The sequence below is a fragment of the Loxodonta africana genome, chromosome 18, assembly GCF_030014295.1.
Source record: "Loxodonta africana isolate mLoxAfr1 chromosome 18, mLoxAfr1.hap2, whole genome shotgun sequence".
NCBI classification, from domain to species: domain Eukaryota; kingdom Metazoa; phylum Chordata; class Mammalia; order Proboscidea; family Elephantidae; genus Loxodonta; species Loxodonta africana.
The window spans coordinates 25475301-25496581 of NC_087359.1; the positions used below are offsets into that span (position 1 = coordinate 25475301).

Genomic DNA, 21281 nt, shown 5'->3' on the forward strand with positions numbered 1-21281 from the left:
AATCATTTCTCAAAATAATAAACATTGTATTTTATTATATAAAAATACATATAAGAATATACACTAAGAGTTACAGTAGCTAAAGCAAACAGAAGAAATGATGACATAAAAGGGCTGAACAGAGGATTTCAAAGGGTGGCTCGAGAAGACAAAGTAAAGTATTATAATGAAGTATGCAAAGGCCTGGAGTTAGAAAACTAAAAGAGAAGAATACACTTGTCATTTCTCAAGCTGAAAGAACTGAAGAAAAAATTCAAGCCTTGAGTTGCAATTTTGAAGGATTCTGTGGGCAAAATATTGAACAACACAGGAAGCATCAAAAAGATGTAAGCAACACAGAGTCACTGTGCCAAAAAGAACTGGTCGACATTCAACCATTTCAAGAGGTAGCATATGATCAAGAACCAATGGTATTAAAGGAAGAAGTCCAAACTGCACTGAAGGTATTGGTGAAAAACAAGGCTCCAGGGATTGACTGAATACCAACTGAGATGTTTCAACAAACGGATGCAGCACTGGATGTATTCACTCATCTATGCCAAGAAATTCAGAAGACAGCTACCTGGCCAGCTGACTGGAAAAGATCCACAATTGTGCTCATTCCAAAGAAAGGTGATCCAACAGAATGTGGCAGTTATTGAACAATATATCATCAATAAATCACATACTAGTAAAATTTTGTTGAAAGTAATTAAAAAATGGATGCAGCAGTGCATTGACAACTGCCAGAAATTCCAGCTGCATTCAGAAGAGGACATGGAATGAGGGATATCGTTGCTGATGTTGGATCTTGGCTAAAGCAGAAAATACCAGAAAGATGTTTACCTGTGTTTTATTGACTATACAAAGGCATTGAACTGTGTGGCTCGTAACAAGTTATGGATCACATTTTGAAGAAAGGGAACTCCAGAACACTTAATTGTGCTCTGAGGAACCTGTACATAGATAGACCAAGAGGCAATCACTTGAACAGAACAAGGGGCTACTGCATGGTTTTAAATCAGGAAAGGTGTGTGTCAGAGTTGTATCCTTTCACCATACCTGTTCAATCTGTATGATGAGAAAATAATTGAAGAAGCTGGACTATATGAAGAAGAACGTGGCATTAGGATTGGTGGAAGACTCGTTATCAACCTGCATTATACAGATGACACAACCTTGCTTGCTGAAAGTGAAGAGGACTTGAAGCACTCACTGATGAGGATCAAAGACCACAGCCTTCAGTATGGATTGCACCTCAACATTAAGAAAACAAAAATTCTCACAACTGAACTAATAAGCAACATCATGATTAAAGGAAAAAAGGTTGACATTCTTAAGGATTTCATTTTACCTGGATCTACAATCAACATCATGGAAGCAGCAGTCAGGAAATTAAATGACTCATTGCATTGGGCAAATATGCTGCAAGAGACCTCTTTAAAGTGTGGAAAAGCAAAGATGTCACTTTGAGGACTTCACTTTCAGCAAGCAAGGTTGTATCATCTGCATATCATAGGTTGATAATGAGTCTTCCTCCAAACCTAATGCCACATTCTTCTTTATATAGTCTACCTTGATGGATTATTTGTTTGGCATACAGATTAAATAAATATGGTGAAAGGGTACAACCCTGACACACATCTTTCCTAATTTTAAACCACACAGTATCCCCTAGTTCTATTGGAGTGACTGCCACTTGGTCTATGTACCTGACCCCATGCCATGATGTTCTCAATCACTTCATATGCATGCAAAAGGTGGAAAATGAATAAGGAACACTGAAGAAAAATTTATGCCTTTCAATTACGGCATTGGCAAAGAATGCTGAACATACTGTGGACTGCCAGAAGAATGAACAAATTTGTCTTAGAAGAAGTATAGCCAGAATGCTCCTTAGAAGCAAGGATGATGTAAGACTTTGTCTCACATACTTTGGACATGTTATCAGGAGGGACCAGTCCCTGGAAAAGGACATCATGCTTGGTAAGGCAGAGGGTCAGCAAAAAAGAAGACCCTCAAACAAATGGACTGACACAGTGGCTGCAAAGATGGGCCAAGCATAGCAACGATTATGAGGATGGCAAAGGACTGGGCAGCATTTCATTCTGTTGTACCTAGGGTCATCATGAGTCAGAATCAACTCGACAACACCTAATAACAAGAGGCAGGCTGGTCTCTAGTACGATTATATGCATTTATGACAACGTGAATTATTTTTTAAATTGATATCTGTAATGACCAAGAACTTCCCTGAAGAATGAAGTAAGTATGTATGGATGTAGCCGTGGTAGAATTTTAAATTAAAAAAACACTTCTCACTAATCAATTTTCTCTCAAAGATACTATTTAGGTCCCTGAAGCCTGGAGTTGAATTAAGAGGGCAGAAAAGCATACTAAGAAAGGAGAAGAATACAAAATTTAACATCAATAAAAGAAAGCTGTATTTAATCTGTAGTGAGTGGTCTACTTACTAAAAGCACTAACAATGTTAAAAATACCCATAATTAACAATAGATTTTGAATATTTCCTAAGAAATTTATAGGAACAAGATTTGACCTGCAGGAGGAAAGAATAATTATAGGGAAAGAAATTTCTATTGCCTTTCCATTTTCCCAACACGGTGATTAGCGGGGCTTCATTTCTTCTTTTTTCTTCATCTCAACCTTAGAAATAAATGAATTGCAGTTTTGACATAAAAAAGAAGAAAGTAAAAGAAACTTCAAGGTGAAGGCCTTCATGAATTTGCTCTCCTTCTTTCAAATTTCCGAAGGATTAAAGAACATTGTTTTGGCATTAGTGCTCGATGTTTGTTTTTGATCCTTTTCCAGGAGTTGGAGGACATCAGTTTCCCCATGCCATACTTCTATGGGATACAGTATCTTCACATCAGTAGGGGTACAGATTCCTACTTTACTTAACCTACTTGATATTTTTAGATTTAACTTCCCTTTCATCTCTTAGACCAAGTAACAATTTTTAAAAGTTAGACCTTGTGCCAATGTGGACTAATGCCAGTGGTGGAAATTCATGTAGTTTTACTGTCAGTATATGAATTAATGAAAATAGACAAAAAAGGTTTCATTGTCAAGATCTTGGTACACGACTGGTCATGAATACTGATCTTTTATTAAAATAAAGTGTTTAGATTTTAATATAAATTTATGGTTCTAAACTTTAAAAGAATTGTACCGCAGTTTTACAATGATAATATGCAATCCAGTGATTGCTTCTGAAGAACTTGTAACCTATGTGCGTAACTATAACATACGGATACTTCTGGATGTGTTTAACAATTCAAATAATAGTATTTTCCTAGCAGACTTCTATAACATTTAGAAAATACGCTATTTTCAGATAGAAAGGTTAGGATTCCAACACATATCTTGTGGGGACACAATTTAAATCTACGACATGAATTCTTACTCATATATTCCTATTTTCTCTGATAGCCTCTACTATACATTCAACATACATAGAAAAAATAAACCCTTATTGAGTGAATGAAAGAATGACTACCTAAATGAATAACATCACATTCTAAAGGCGAGATTTTTCACCTTTATGCGTATTTATTAAAAAATTTTTTTTGCTTTCAGCAGAATGGAATTGTCTCCTGGCCAGCTGGATCTAACACTATTCCCAGATTTAAAAGCAGCAGCAGTAACCACCCCACCCCCCAACATATTTTCCTTTGGAAAAATAGCCAACTTGTGCTCTTTCTTTTGAAGTTCAGACCTCACAAAATGTTACTCTGTTACTTTCAGACCAGATTACTTGTGCTATGCTTTAAGATCATCTACACAAAATGAAGACGTCATCTACTTAGGGAAATGGGAAAAATAGATCTACAGGGGATTTTATCAAAAATTCTAAAACAGCTTCTCTTATCTCCAAGTAAGTTTTGGTATTTGGCAAAGAACTTTAAAGTGCCTAAAGAATGTTACTTGGCTCAGAAAATGATTATGTCCAATTTGTATAGAAACTTTGAGGATTTCAAAGTTCTTTCACTATCACTGAACAATAAAAGATTTTTTTTAAAACAAATAAACTACCAATATCTCACTGAAAAAATCTTTCTAAACTCTAATTGCACTTATTGTCAACAACTTGTTAGTTGCTATTGAGCCGATTCCAATTCACGGAGTCCCCACACGTGCGGAACAGAACCGTACTCCATAGGGTTTTCAAGGCTGGGACCTTTAGAAAGCAGATCGCCAGGCCTCACTTCTGAGCTTCCTCTGAGTGGGTCTGAGCAGCCAACCTTTTGGTTAGCAGTCCAGCGCTTAAGCATTTATGTCACCCAGAAATTCCTCAACAACTTAATACCTAATTACTCTAGGTATTTCAAGTGCCTAACCGGAACTATAAAATTGTTAAAGACAGCATTATGTCTTAGAATATCTCTGCCAAACCTTCTGTTTTTTTTCAGTATGATACTACAAAATGCATATACACTGTAGGTGCTAAACAAATGTTTGCTGATTTATTAAGGTCTTTTTCTATAGGAACATAAAATTCAAATCAATAACCCAATAAAGACAGTATAAAGAAATTGCCAAAAAAAAAAGAGACAGAGAAAAGTATGGTAAACTTAGTAAGTGAAGGAAGTGATTAACATTTTAAAGAAGAAAACAATTTAATTCATGGTGAATAAAGGGAGCGCATGCCATCCATAAAGAGAACAAGAATATCCTAGTTGTATCATTATTCAAGCTTAAGATACAGTTATTTGTCTTAAAATTGACTGAACATTTTACCTCTCTTATGGTTTCATCTAATTCATACTTGGTGATTTGAGCAAATCAGCAATAATCCTTGTGTAGAGGAGAAAACTGACCTCTTGTGATGTCACAGAGCACAAATTATTTTAAGATGTTCTATTCAGCAACTGAGCCAATATATTTTACCAACAATCTTTAACTCAGGAACATTTTTCTTGCTTCCCCAAACATCCAAACAGGAACGACGTACATAAAGTCCAAAGAGAACACCAAGGATCAAACAAACTTAGTATCAAATTCTATCTAGGAAAATTGCATAACCATTTCCTCTCCTCACTACTATTAATTAATTGACTCTTGTAGTTACCTAGGTGTCTTAAACTCAAGGAAGTTTTCCTTCCTAAATCACTTTCTCAGGCCAGGTACCCTGCTGACTTTCCTCCTACTAAGGCTCTCATCACCCTGTATCGTAATTGCCAAATTTCTTTAGTATCAGATTATAGATTCCTCTGGCAAGGGACTACACATTGCCTGGAACATAGTGGGAACACAATCAATATTTATTGAATGAATCAATATCTTTTAGCTAAAAGCTGCAGGGTAAAACCTAGTTATAAGTAGAGCCTAATCATTTATTGGACCCCTGGCGGGCACAATGGTTAAGAGCTATGGCTGCTAACCAATAGGTCAGCACTACAAATCCACCAGCCACTCCTTGGAAATTCTATGGGGCAGTTCTACTCTGTCCTATAAGGTCGCTATGAGTTGGAATCGACTCGACAGCAATGGGTTTTTTTTTTTTTTTTGGTTTATCATTTAGTACGTAAATGGAGAAGACAAATAAGACCTAATACATTTTATGTGTTTAAATATTAGATAATAAGACAAAATCTTTCCTAAACAATACTTTCATAGTAGTCCATATTCAAACATAACAACCGGAACTTTCCTTACCCCAATTTCTCAACAAAATCTACAGACGGTCTTCTAAGAGGTTCTAAGACCTAAATTTCTTCTTCTTTTTTTTTTTAATCTGTTTTCATTTAAGAGTAGGAAGGTATCTGAAACCACTGAGCTCTATTTTCTTACATTCCTATCACTTAAAAACAGCTGAGTTGATTTTTCCTTTTTAAAAAAAAAAAAAATTACTGGCTAGTAATAAAATTCTGAAAGTGGAGATGTGTAAAGGAAAACTGACTCAAACTAAATGATAATATGGCTCTTATTAAAATATGATCTTATGTTATAAGTTACTTAATGTGGCTCACAGTTTAGTGTGTAAGTATCTCAAAAAATTTTTTAATATATTACAATTTTACTCACTTCAAAGCTTCCTCAAATTTACGAATTTTTTTTTGAGCATCTTCTTTTTCTTTATCAAGTTCCTCCTGCAAGTCATGAACCTGCCATGACAAAGACACATAAAACTTACTGAAAGAAAAGTTCAATTTACTCAAAGGAGAAATGCAAACAATGAAATCATAATCTTAAATCCACTTTTAACAGAAAATTAGATTGAGATTACTTCAAGATTGAGACTTGGTTAATCATAATCATTTACCATAGAATGATTTCAGGACTTCCAATTTTCTGCTCAAAGCTAATAATAGATTGACTTTACCTGCATGTGGATTCTCTGTTAAACTGATATGCAAGAAATAAAAAAAACAAAAACAGGAGCAATCACTATTGAACAAATTTTTAATTACCTACAATCCAAGGGAAAGAGTCTGACTAGATTCAAGAGAGTACAATAAATAATGTTCCTGTATTTCCCAAAACACATACGAATTATGATGAAATCGGGAGCCCTGGTAGTGCGGTGGTTAAGAGTTCAGCTGCTAACCAAAAGGTTAGCAGTTCAAATCCACCAAGTGCTCCTTGGAAACCCTACGGGGCAGTTCTGCTCTGTCCTGTAGGGTCTCTGTAAGTCACAATCAAGGAGTCCTCTCTTCCATTGCTTGAATGAGTCGGGAGAAAGCTGTCCCCTCACCACCCCTGATGAGAATATCTTTCCTAAATGAGTAGACAGTATGGCAACATCAATAACGGGATGCAAATGAAATTTCTCTTTATAGAAAGCTCTTCATATGGAAATGTAGATAAGCCTACCCATGTGCATAGTTTAAGGCTCTTACGAACGGAAATGGAAACGTTGGTACGGATGGAGGGAAATGAAGGCACAGAACAGCAGCTATGGTTCCACAAACACGGGAACTGAGGGTGGAGAACCTAGCTGGTCAGTAAGAAACCTCGTACTTAGTGGGCAGGAATACAGAGCGGCCGGTTGGAATTCAGAGAAGGCTGAAGGTACAAGTGGGATGTGGAGGATGGGGAAAGAGTGACAAGGACAGCAACAAAATACATACCCTGTGACTAAGTATATCAGGTACTAAGCTGTGCTAGCCAAAGATACCTGTAGTCATTTATATTACTTTGGATGGGATCTACATTTTTTTTTTTACCCTTTCCTTTTATAATTTTCTTTCTTTCTTTTTTTTCCTTTGGTGTTTTAGTAAAAAAAAAAAAAAATGATGATTATGATAATAATTACAATCAACTGTCTGCTCGTAAACTAAAAGGATGGAGAGAAAACTTTCCATGAGAATATCAGAAAGCTTCTACTGGCTGCTATGGCAGCAACCACCAAAGTGAGAAAAAAAAAAGAGAAAAGCAGACAGGAAATGCAGGGTAGCAGATGGAGAAGGTGGACTATCAGGAGAATTAGGAGATCAGAATTCCTCTCACCCCATATCTTAAAAATGGTAAATTTGAGTACTTCATGAGCTTTATTTTTCTTATTGGAAAGAGTGAAAGCAAATTTTTGCCACTACATTTGTTTTACTTGAGCTAGAAAAAGAAAAGGAAAGTATGTTGTTCAAAAATTTACCAGTTCAAGATTGAAATGGTCTTATTTATCTTAGCTCTCTAGTATGTACTACAGTGCCTGGCATGTAGTAGGTATATTAAATTGGAGTAAAAACATTACTAAAGCAACAGAAGCACCATTCCAACGCTACAGAGGTAGCCAGTTAAATAGCTCGCATCAAGTCAATTCCGACACATGGTGATTTATGTACAGCAAAACAAACTGTCGCCCAGTCATGTGTCATCCTCATGATTACCGGAGTGTTCATCATTGTGGCTCCTGTGCCAATCCATCTCGCCGAGGGTCTCCCTTCTCCTCACTGGCCCTCTACTTCACCAAATATGATGGCCTCCTCCAGCAATTGATCCCTCTTGATGATATGTCCAAAGCAAGTGAGTCATCTCTAAGGCTCACTATCCATTAACAAAACAGAGTGTAGGTTTTGTGATGCTGGAGACTGTGCCAACAGTATTTCAAATACCAGCAGGGTCACCCACGGTGGACAGGTTTCGGCAGAGCTTCCAGACAAAGGCAGACTAGGAAGAATGGCCTGGTGATCTACTTCTGAAAATTAGCCAATGAAAACCTTATGGATCACAACAGAACATCATTCAATTATGTGAAGATTTTGGAAACATGTTTTTGTATCAATAAAATCCTTTTTTCAAATAAAAATCTTAAGAGAAAGGTAAAAAAAAAAAACAGGCAAAAGTAGATCTATTCAAGTGAAGGGGGGGAATAGCTGGGAAGAAAGTTAGTGAGAGAAAGTAGCAGTATAATAAAGAGAAAGTAGCAGTAGCACAGTTAAAGTCCCAATTTCTATTTTCTGCTGGTGTTTATACTTATCTGTTCTTTTAATCTTTCTGTGTTAATTAATTTTAAGTCTCTTTTATCACACAGTTGGATTTGGGTTTTGACCAGGTTAGTTGGCCATCTGTTTTCACTAGCCTTAAGCATTAAACATCCTCTTTGTCTATTATTTTAATGAGAAGCTGACAGAGGATGCATTAGTAACTCACACACAGATGTTACTTTGAGCCAAAAGTTCACTCTGAATCTATTTTAGTTTTTCTTCGACACATGCCTTTGCTCTCACTACATAAACAAACACATAGAGATGCAGAGACTGCACAGACATAGGTAGTTGAATAAAAAGGATCGTATTTAAATTCAAGTAATACAAGATTTATTACTCATCATCAGGGAATGAGTTGTTCTATAGAAGTGAATTTTTAAATAATTGAGATTTACCCCTTTCCAAAGTGGAAAAAGTTTTTTAAAAAGTAACCACTTTTGAGAAAAATCTACCTAAAATAATACGGTGATTATGAGTACAAGCCCTGGAGTCAGACCTCACGGGTCTGTATCGTACTCCATCCGTAACATTCTGTGCCTCAGCTGGCATCTCTGAAACTGGGGATCATAACAGTACACACATCAAAGCATCAAGGTGAATTCATAAGGTCCTTAGAACAATACTGGGAACATAATAATGTTCAATGAATGTTAAAAATTATTACTATTACCTTCTCAGGTCGAATACCCTAAACACAAACATTCTTTTGATAATACAAGGTCATTATGAACATCAAAAATCACACCATGCCACCACATCGTAACTCCCTCACGTGGACTGCTGTCCTTCCTGAAAACGGCCCCTGATGCTAAGCACTGAGTTCTTGCAATTGCTGTTTATCACTCACTCCTCAATCTTAACCTCTGTCAAGTTTTCAGCTGCTACTTCTTGAAGCTGGTCAGTGTGTAACCCAAACACCTTGACCTAGTTTACTGCTTCTAAAATGATCAGAAGTGTTTCTAACGCAGGAATGGAAGCCCCTGGGTGAGAGGGTGGAGGGATTCCATCTGAGTTCAGCACACATGTATCAATACACAGACTTTGAACCTAGGCGTCCTTAAAGCTAGAGGCTGTTTCTCATTTATTTTTATATCCCCAGCACCCAGCACAATACCTGGCCCATGTTAGAATAGTCAATAAATGCTGTTCTGGGTTTACTGGGTTTTTTAACTGAATATACTTATTTTGTATACTTAAGGGCCTTTTTTTGATTATGTTTTCATTTTTAACTATATTCCAGACAGTTGTTGGTGATAGATAACTGAACATCAGGTAAATGAGAAATCACTGCATACGGATGTCGAAAAAGGGACTAGAGATGTAATACTCTATCAGGTTGAAAAAAAAAAAAAAACTATTTATCTTTATATAAAAGAAAATTAAAGAAGACAACTTAGAAAGAGATAATGATATATACTGTCAAACTTTGCTTTTCAATGTACTAATGCTAGTGGGGAATAAGGCTTGAATTGATTTGCTCATAATCCTTTCCCTTGAATATACTGTTAACACCAAAAATGAATGTAAAAGTGATCAATAATAAAAATAAACACCAGCTACTCAAGGATATGCACACATTCTCAAACACGAGAGTTTGCTGTATGTAACTGACTTAAGTAGCCATGAGCACATCTATTTGGTTCCAGCTCAAAGGCACCTAACAACAAGTGTATCTACTGAACACTTACCCACTGAACACTTAGTAAATACATATTTCTCTCTCTTAAGAGTCTCTCAGAAATTTAAGCAATCAAGAAATGAGATTCTGTCATATACGAGGAGACAGGTCCACTGTGGCAGGCATCATGGCATAGTAAAGAGAACTGAGCTGGTGCCACCCTGACATTGACTGGCTGTGTGACTCCCCCAGGTCTCTTACCCTCTCTAACCTCTGCCTCGCAAAAGGAAAAATATGAGGAACTGGGCTGCATGACTTTTATAAATCTTTTCACCGCACATGTTCATTTTTTCAAACTTCAATAAAGGTACATGTCTTTAAAAAGTAAAATCATGCCAGTAAGAAAAAAGCCACTTAATGAGTTAAGTTGAATAATATAACCCAATATAATATGTGTAAAGCTGTGGAAATGTTAAATTATTTTTAACCTAATTAAAAGAATTACATATGAATGCTAAACACTGGAAGAGCTATATTTTAGTGGTGTGGAATTCCATCAGACTTATATCTCATTTGTTTAACAGATATATCAGAATGATTCTAAGTAGGTATTTCAACTCTAGCATGTTTTAGGATATACATGCTTAACATCTGTCTCACGAACTTCTCTGGGCAAACAGCACCATCTCTGACTCTCTGGTGCCTGTTTAGAAAACAAGCAATAGGTTATTTGTAGGAGGCAGGTGTTTCCTTGCTAGTAAAATCATTTAGCCTAACCATTTCCTGATTGAACAGATTAGGACACTTCATCAAACAATGACATTGAGTTTTACTACCCATTATTTGTTTGATGTTGAAAGATCTTAAGAGCAGGCACTGGCCATGACAGATCAATAAAGGCCATTAGATAATGTGTGTGTGCTTAAATTAGGGACAGCATCTGATGCTAACTGCTTCTCCCACCTCAAAGACAAGCAGGAATGTTATGCTCCCGCCATGCTGCTTTCTTGTAGGCATGAGGAAATAATGTCATTCAGATGGCATTTCCTCCTCCTGAACAGATACTCACAACTAAGTTTTATACCAAAAGTTATTGAATGTGCACACCTGTAACAGTGTCTAACAAACAAAAAGCTCTATACATCCCATTTAGCTATCCAGTTACATAGTCTAGGGCTGTGTAAGATTTATGTCAGCTCTTTGAGCAGTCAAAAAGGATCTTCCCCCGGGGGGTACAAGACATCAAATCTTCAAGGCCTGAGATCACAGCAGGTTTAATAAAGGAAGAAGAACAGATGTCAATTTAAAAGGGGGAGATTATGGAATTAATTGTAAAACAAAAAGTGACATGCTGAGCAATATTTTCTTCCAGTATAAATAATGCTAGGAACACATGCGATATGCACCAATACACTTATTTTTCTTTTAAAGATTGCTATTATTTTAAACAAGTCTTGTTTACACTGAAAACAATTAACTCACTTTAACTAGTTACTTTATTAAAAAGCTAGGCCAAATGACAGCTCACGGAAAGGGAAAAGTCTTAGGTATGAGACCTAATGAAAAGAATCTGGGTCTGCTTCCTGAAGTGAAACAGAATAGGAACGGTCAGAAGGTGACCGGATAAAGATGCATGAGCTCTAACACTTCCTTTCTTGTGTGTTTCCATCAGAAGGAGGGATTGATAGCAAAAACTTCAGCTTACTCAGCGGCTGAGTACCCAGAAAAAGATAGTGGTAGCAGAAAGACTGTCTTTCTAGTTGTATCTCACTATCTAACAGTGCTCAGCAGGTCTTTAAAAAGTTTGGGAAGGGAGTGTGTTCATTTAAAAGTAGTCAGAGTGTGCTTTTCTCCTTGTCACCAGCCCCTCCGTCTGTCTCCAGGTACACAGATCCCATCTCTCAGGAAGAGAGCTGCCCACAAAGTATAACAGGGCAGGAGGCCAGGAAGGTGTGCCTTAATGGGTACAAAGCTAGAGATCTGCCCAGAGAATCAACAGTGGACTGGCAGGACACCCAGGGGATCCAGATGCCTTGTCCAGTGGGGAGCAAGGCTGATGACAGGCACGCTCTTCTTCTGGTAAGTAAAATATTTAGGAAGCTGCATGGCTCAACAGGACACACTGAAGATCTTTATCTCAATGAAAGTGATATTCTTTCCCTCCTCTTTGGATATCATTTTGTAGACATGAAAAATATATATAAGATCTTGCATGGAGCTGAATTAAAATTGCAGCAATAAGAAACCTATTATAATTTTAAAGAGCCCATATCCAGGTCAACACACCCAAAGAACCCAGTGCTGTAGAGTTGATTCCAACTCACAGCAACCCTACAGGACAGAGTAGAACTGCCCCATAGAGTTTCCAAGGAGTGCCTGGCAGATTCGAACGGCCAACCCTTTGGTTAGCAGCCGTAGCACTTAACCACTACGCCATCAGGTCAACACATGCCAACAGAAATACTCATTATTATAAATAACAAGGAACAGTCTTCTTCCTAGACATTAAGGTTCTGGAGGCCAGATTCTATGTCCAATTAATCCTCAGCCCCCAGGCCCCCCAACCCAATACCTAGGATGATACCTTGCCCAATGTAGGCATTTAACTTCTGCTCAATGAACATGTGGATAGATAAGACGTGATATCAGAAAGTGTTTTGATAAAGTGGTTTTAATTTGTATGTATTTTCATTAGTTAAAGAGTTAACCTTTTTCTCATTTTCCATTATGTGTATATTTTACACATGGATTAATTTTGTAAATATTAGAACAGTGAATAATGACAAAAGCAGCAAAAAAAAAAAAAAACTTTGCTATTTCGACTACTTTTTCACTTTCCGTATGTCTTATAGCAAACAATTTCAAAACTGAAGTTTCAGAATCACAAATCCATTGGACTCTGCACTTTACTGTCTCAAGTGTTAAGAGGGGGTCAACAAAACCCAAGTTATTACTGGTAACAGGGGTACCAACACATGTCAGGAGAAATACTTTTCTAAATGACAAGACACAATTATTAATCAATTTTTGAAAGTAGTAGCCAATTTTTTCATTGTCTTACGTGCTTGTTAAATATTAAAAGTTCTTATTGCACCTGTGATACAAGAGAAGACAAAATAGTCCCACCGGTTGTATCATATTTTTGAACTGGCAGAAAGAAATACAAGTTCAGTCTTACAAGAGGTTTATAACAATGCTCCTCATTAAATGGCGTGTACCAGTGGTTGCTTTTAATACTGATATAATTAATAATTAAACCATAGAAGCTGTTTATGAACATGAAAAATAAGTACAATTTGATTACTAGCTAGCTGAAATTGAAGGATTAGAACGTATGGCTTTATAAAAAGCAGCCCCCATTATCAATTGTCTCATTTGCTATTTTAAATCTTTTATAGCATCCCATAAAGCATATTACCTTTTTTTCACAGGTGCGTTTTAAATGACTTTTTTCCATTTGAAATTTATTTTCTTGATCCTGTAAATGAAAAATGTCTGTTTTCATTATAACTAAAATTAATACTAAAAATTAATACTAGAGTTAATAAAATCAGTAATCTAATGAAATCAATCTACTTTTTGTTTGTTTTTTGTTTTTTTTTTAATGAAATCAATCTACTTGATGACAAAGTTTATTTCAAATTTTGCATATTATTACTGGAGCCCCATCTGCCCAATTTTGTAACCCACAAGTAGAAAGATGAGCAGCTTTGTATTACAGGGCATAAAATCATAGTTTTAAGATGTTACTACTCTCAAAAGTACCTACTTCTCAGTGGAACAGAAGCTGTCTCACCCTTAGGATTAGGAGATTACTTTAAAATGACCAATTGAGTCAATATGGAAATGCCAGATTTGAAGTTGTATCATAAACCAGTTTCCGGTACTTTATGACCACAAGAAGAAAGGAAGGATGTAAAAGACAGGGCAAGAGTGAGAGGGAGAGACAGATGATGAAAATGGTTAGTCAGTAATTTAAAAGAGGGAAAATCACTCTATACTATATTGAGATGGGATTCATTTTTAAAACTAATTCAAAAAATATTAAAATTAAAATTATTCTTTATTCTCCATATCCAATAGCATCTACCTTTGTCAGTTAAAAAAATTGAGATGAAAATGATGCAATAAAAGAATCAGAAATGAAATTAACTCTCATCTATACATATAAATCAAGAAAAGGAAAGGGGAGTTTTGTCATTGTTCTTCTGTGTAAAAATACATAATTCACCTTTAGTTGTTGCATTCTTTGATGTTCTGATTCCTGTAACTGCTCTTTTAATAAACAGACGGTCTGTTCTAATTCTCCAATCAAACCAGATGCCTAGAGAGATTTCCAGAAGAATACAAAGCAGAATATTGATTTTTGTACCACCCTATAACTTCTGGTAGAATAAATTTAACTTTTCTCCTGAGAGTTCAATTAGAATTAAAATTCTCTATAAATCTGAATTAAAAAATGTTTTTCAAGAAAACTACAGAAGTTAATCTTTTAAAGTAGAAATATAAATAAAATTCTACATAGTACTTAATGCTATGAAAACATAACACCGATGGAAAAGTAATAGGTTTACAGAAAATTGTTCAAATTTTAACTTTAAAACTAAATCCAGTAGATCCTGAGGAGAGCAAATGGTCTGCAGCCTGGCCTACAAGGGAAAGCTGTAGGAGCTGAGGAGAGGTCTGGCCCATAAATCCCCAGCTACTGAACTCAGCAGGACAGCAAAGCTGCATTGCATTGGACATGCTCAGCAGGACATACAGAAATAGCTGAATTCTTTTTTTTTTTTAATGTGCGTTAGGTGAAACTTTACAGCACAAACTAGTTTCTCATTCAAAAATGTATATAAAAACTGTTTTGTGACATTGGTTGCAGTCTCCACAGTGTGCCAGCACTTTCCCCCTTTCTCTTTCCACCCCAGGTTCCCTGTGTCCATCTGTCCAGTTTTACTGTCCTTTCCTGCCTTCTTGTCTTGGCTTTTGGGCAGCTGTTGCCCATTTGGTCTCATAGACTGGATTGAACTAAGAAACATGTTCCTCAGGTGTGTTATTGTTTGTTTTATAGGCCTGACTAATCTTTGACTGAAAGGTGGACTTTGGAAGTGACTTTAGTTCTGAGTTAGCAGACTGTCTGGGGACCGTGGTCTCGAAAGTTCCTCCAGTCTGTAAGATCAGTAAGTCTGGTCTTTTTTGTGTGAATTTGAATTTTGTTTTACATTTCTCTCCCACTTTCTCATGTCTCTGTTCTGATGCCTGTCAGAGCCATCAGTAGTCGTAGTCCAGGCACCACCTAGTTCTTCTGGGCTCAGGTTGGTGGAGGCTGTGGTTCATGTGGTCCATTAGTCCTTTGGAATAATATTTTCCCATGTCTTCAGTTTCCTTCATTCTCCTTTGCTCGGATGGGATGGGACTAATGAGTGTATCTTAGATGGCAGCTCGCAAGCTTTTAAGATGCCAGACACTACTCATGAAAGTAGGATGTAGAACATTTTCTTTACCAACTATGTTATGCCAATTGACCTGGATTTCCTCTGAAACTATGGTCCCCAGCCCTCAGCTCAATCCCTCAAGGTGTCTGGATTGTCCAGGAAAATTCTGTGACTTTGCCTTGGTCAAGTTGTGCTGACTTCCCCTATATTATATGTTGTCTTTCCCTTCACCAAAGTTCACATTTGCCTACTATCTAGTTAGTGATTTCCCTCCCCACTCTTGCTCCCCCCTCATGACCATCAAAGATTGTTTTTTTCTGTGTGTAAACCTTTTCTTGGGTTTTTATAGTAGTGGTATCATACAATATTTGCCCTTTTGTGATTGACTTATTTCACACAGCACAATGCCCTCCAGATTCATGCACATTGTGAGATGTTTTGCGGATCCAAGGAATAGTTGAATTCTTGTTGCAACTTGGAATACCAGTGGAATGATAAAGACGGTACAGGTTGGTCTCCTCTTCCTATTGCTGCTCCTGCTGGCCAGGATGAGATTATAAAAGCCTTTCTGGGAAAAAGTGCTCAAGTGAATGCTGTCAATCAAAATGGCTATACTCCCCTGCATTATGCAGTTTCCAAAAACAGGCATGAGATTGCTGTCCTGTTACTAGACAGTGTGGCTAATACAGGTGCCGAGGACCATTTTGAGGCTACAGCAATTCACCAGGCAGCAGCCAAGGACATTTAGCCTGTGATGAGGAGAGAGTGGAAGACTCAGAGCTGCTGATGTCCCAAGTAGCAAGTATTTACACTGAGAATAAAGAAGAAAAGACACCCTGCGAGTGACCAAAGGTGGCCTAGATTTAATACTAAAGAGAATGGTGGAAGGTTAAACAGCTTAGGTTTATTCTTTGTGTGTTTTGTGGTTTTCCCCAGTGTCCTGAACACGAATGTACTTGTGCACAAGACATCATCTATGAAGGATGTTTTCTCACCTTCAAAGTCTTATAAACATGCTGAATATTGTTCCTGCTGAGGTATTTGTTCTAAGCTTACGACTTGCTTTCCAGGCATTGAGTAACTGTTGAAATTGTTCTACTGTTTGTTGTATGTTATTTTATACTGAATTTTGGTTAACTGTAAACGACTGATTCTGTGGCTGTTGTGAGTCTTCAGCACCCTCCACGCACCCTCTTATCTGCCCCCCTCCCCAAGGCAGAATAACACCCACAGCACCAGACCAATTATCCTGCCAAATATTTCTAGATGGATTCTAGAATGTTCCCCCATAAGGTGAAACACAACCTAACTTGTTTTTCAAGCTCACTCAGGTCTATGCCAAAATTTTCTATTTTTTCAACTGTAGGGTTTAATTTATTTTTATTATAGGAGGAACACATATATTTTTGTGGACCAGATTTTAAGTTATCCCAGTTTGGCATTCATAAACACTAAAATAAAATAATTTTTAAAGAATTCACTGGAATATTTAATTCATAAAATATCAAGTAATTGACTATCTTAGGATTGTAGATACTGGATTCACTTTGGAGAAAGTTTCAGCCATGTGACACAAAAGTGTGTGGGTACAGGGGAGGATCCTGTGAGCTCATACATGCGTGTGTGACACCAAGAAAACTAAAGCAGATTTAAGACATTACATAATAATGCATATAGTTACTCCATGTAATGTATTATTAACACAATTGAGAATTTTCTCAGAATTATGTTTCCTGCTTTAAGAACTTTGGTATGTGAAATAGTTAACTTTTTCTGGTAGGATTTAGTTTATAAAATATTTATGTTGTACTCTCTCTCTATATATACATATATGCTGTTAATCAAAAGGTCAGCAGTTCAAATCTACTCCTTGGAAACCCTATAGGGCAGCTGTACTCTGTCCTATAGAGTTACTATGAGTCAAAATCGACTCGACAGCAATGGGTTTTTGTGTTTTATGTACATATATCACACATTTAGTATTTTAAATATTATAAATGCCAATAGAAATTTTTGAAGTTTCAGATATTTCAAGAAAAAGGCAAAGGACAGACTAATTTCACCTGTCAAACAGCTTCTACCTGGCCATCTATGGTGCAATGCTGAGTAAGTCAATAACTACTGTGGGTAGGGGTATCTACCAGCATATACAATACCTTAGAAGCTGAAAGAGCATGTTCCTGTTTCAGAAGGTTTATATCAGCATCAAATTTGGTTTGTAATAGTTTCATGTTTTGCTCATAATCATTTATCAGGTGATCCTTCTCTTTATGCAGTGTATTGCGCCTAAAATCAGTAAGAAAATAAAAGACTTCCATTATTTTTAGAATCAGTCTCCAAAAGAGACTATTTTTAGTCAACCAAATTCAAATACACTCTTTCAGTATATCAAATAATAATCCATATTTTTATTAAATTCTCAACATGATGCTTCTTAGTTAAAAAAAAAAAAAAGATGAGTAGATTGGAAACTTCCCAAGGTCAAATACACAAGGAATGTATAGAGTCACCATCAGTACCATATAGCCACGCCTGATATGACTTCAGACAATACCTTGCCTTTACTTCTTGTAATTCATTGCATGTTATCTGGTAACATCTCTCCAGTTCCATTTTTTCCTGAATTAATTTCTGCCTCTGTACATTACTGTTCTCAGCTTCTCCAGTCAGCTGCTGGACACGGGCCTCCAGTTCTTTGACCATCTGGTTCTAAAAGAAGAGACAGTTGTTAAAAAAGCCTCTGACTTTATAACATTTCTGTATTCTTAAGTAGCCTGAAGAAAATACGCAGCCACCTGAGATAGGACTGAAAAAAGGAAATGCACCATAAACTGTACCGGTAAAAATCAAATCAAACCCCTAAATTAACCAAGTCTTAAAAAATATCAAGAATATTTTCTACCATAAAAGTAACACCTTCATGGCTATATACTTTTAGTCATTATTCATTCCACGAATATTTACTGAGTCTGGTACTATTCCTGGGTTTAGGAACATAGCAGTGAATAAGACAAAGCCCCTGTCCTCAACAAGGTTACATTCTGTGATGCCTCTTGTTTAGGTTTGTTACGTGAATTCTCAACAGCATTCCTTCTTCTTCTTTTAAAGTCTGGAAATTTTCTTAAATTGTAAAAGCAACACAGTAACATTTTAAAAAGACAATCCATGACCCCAATATTTTAACACAGTAACTACTATCACTTAAATGTACAGAAACATTTTGTTACATGGTTGCAGTGTTAATGTACCAATTTTTCAATCTTTCTTTATTTCCTTTTACCATTTTATCAAAAGCACTTCTCCACTTTCCAGTCTTCAAAATTATCACTTCACTAAGTCATTTCCCTATTTTTTTTTAATGAACTTATTTCGAAATTTTCACCTTTATAGGACTGCGAAGGAGTCCTGGTGGCACAGTGGTTAAGCACTTGGCTGCTAACCAAAAGCTTGCTAGTTTGAACCTACCAGCCGCTCCACTGGACAAAGATGTGACAGTTTGCTTCCATAAAGATTTACAGCGTTGGAAACACTATGGGGCAGCTCTATTCTGTCCTATAAGGTCGCTATGAGTCAGAATCAACTCAACAGCAATAGGTTTGGTTTTTGGTTATAGGATTGCAATTTGAAACCTGGATAATTAAGGTTTATAACCTTTTAGGTACTCCATCTAAAATTAGGATAAGTAAACATTAGTAACAAAATTTGATTTTGGTTCTAACAATTAAAACCAACCTAACAATCAGTAAGTGTGTGAATAATTGCGAAAGATTAGTATGATGTTTCAACTACCCTTTCATATTCTTTCTAAGACAAACATTAAAAATAAGGTTTCAAAATTAAATAATATTACAGCCCTGACATCCTATTTTCATTTCATCTTTTCTTCATTACAACACTGATTAGACATATAGTTTAAATTTTGGTACAACAGCTTGAAAATCTGTAAAATGGAGATAATCATATCTAACTTAAAAGCAGAGTATATAGATCAACTTTTGAAAACACATACAGTTCCTGGCTCAGGGCCTGACACCTCTCAGATGCTCAGATTTCCTCTCCATGCCACCTATTCACTTTGCTTCTTCTTAGACTCTTATCAGATACATGGTTTCCAAAGGTACTCTCCCAATAAGTAGCTTCTCTTTTCACATTTTTGATAAACTCTTTTGATGAACAATAAGGAGCCCTGGTGGTACCGTGGTTAAAGTGCTCAGCTGCTAACTGAAAGTCAGCGGTTCGAACCCACCAGCCACTCTGCAGGACAAAGATGTGACAGTCTACTTCCATAAAGATTTACAGCCTAGTATGGGACCACGATGACTCGGAATCAACGACAGCAGTGGGTTTGGTCTTTTTATTTTTTCGATTTGATGAACAGAAAGTTCTAAATTTTTATGAGGTCCCATTTATTTATTTGCCTTTTGCTGTTTACGCTTTTGTTATTATATTAGATAACCCAATATTAAAAGCTAGGCCCGACAGCGCTGCCACTGCATTTTTTTCTAAGAGTTTTATTGTTTTAGTTTGCACACTTAGGTTCACTTTGCTGCTTATCAATGATTCCTCTGCTTTAAAATTTCCTTTCAGGAGATAGTTTTAATTTCCTAATATATAATCTAAATTTTCCACATTTCCTAAATAATCATTGACTGGAAGAAACAGAGAAGAATACATGTCTTACATTCCAGTTTTAAGTGGTGGAATAAAGATGATTTGAATCCTTCCTTTTCTTAGAAATTACCGAAAGAAGATAAGAAGTATAGAAACAGAATTGCAAACTCCATCTTAATAAATCCTGGCAGGGGAACTTCTACCTTTGGTTGTGATGAAGTAGCTTGCAGCAGACCACACTTCCATTGAGAACAACTAAAAAAAACCCAGAAAGATGTAAAAACATCCCATTGAAGGCACTGGAGAGCTTCCTAGCCAGGCAGGACTTAAAAAGGGGCCAGAGAAAGTAACCTCAGAGAGATAAGTCAACATTCTGGAAGTTTTTACCCTTGAGGAATTTTCTAATTCTTGGAGGATGAGGAGAGTAGGGAAATCAGAGCAAGGGGTTGCCAAGGCAGCTAGGACATGAAGATTCAAGATCCCAAAAGAAGGGATACCTAGAGACGTGAGCACCACACAATTTTTTCTCCTAAAAAACTTTCCAAATTCTTCATGTGACAGAGCAGGAGCCCAACAAACCAAGAAAGAGGCCTCGGAGAAGCAGAGCAGAGTTTTCAGCAGTATCACCATATTCAAAAGTCAAAAACTGGAGATTCTTCAAAGAGGTGGGCCCCTAGTAAAATCAGTGTTTGCCATTGCTTCCCTATCCCTTAGCAGATAGTCAAAGATTATATCCCCTGAAAGAAAGAGTCCCTTAACAAATAAGTCAAAGAATGCACATGTATAATATTGGCTTTATATATAAAGCAGACATACATACACTATTGGTTACGGTATATCTGAGGCTTATCAAATGGGCTAAGCCAGTCCAGCAGGTACTGTCTGTGAGGCCTGAACATGCAATTAGGAAGGCCTGGGGCTGTGCCGAATAGAATAGACACCAGAGGGAAGACAGAGATTTGAAGTCAAGAAAAAGATTCATTTATAGTAGAGAAACAGAATAGTAGTCAACCAAGCTGGAAGGACAAAGTAAAAGAGGAATGAGAGTAAAAGAAGAAGAAAATAAGTGAATTATAAGCAGGTTAAAAACAAAACAAAAATACTAGGACCGTTCTGATACTGAAGCCTCAAACAATGAGCACCTTGCCAAGACGTAGCTAGTATTAGAAGCTGGCGTGCTTTCTTGTTCAGGAA

General features: G+C 36.7%; 1 protein-coding gene across 17 annotated transcripts in view; it reads right to left on the reverse strand.

Moving 5' to 3' along the window:
• CEP112 (centrosomal protein 112) overlaps nt 1–21281 on the reverse strand; it is a 462579-nt gene that overhangs the window by 326809 nt on the left and 114489 nt on the right. For 16 of the 17 annotated variants that reach the window (XM_064270872.1, XM_064270864.1, XM_023556970.2 and 13 more), the window contains 5 exons: nt 18031–18185; nt 17633–17762; nt 14279–14371; nt 13466–13525; nt 6028–6107 (listed from right to left, as the gene is read on the reverse strand). In XM_064270872.1, coding sequence (XP_064126942.1) covers nt 6028–6107; nt 13466–13525; nt 14279–14371; nt 17633–17762; nt 18031–18185 — 518 coding nt within the window. The remainder of the gene's footprint in view (nt 1–6027; nt 6108–13465; nt 13526–14278; nt 14372–17632; nt 17763–18030; nt 18186–21281) is intronic. The other variant, XM_064270863.1, reaches the window with a different exon arrangement.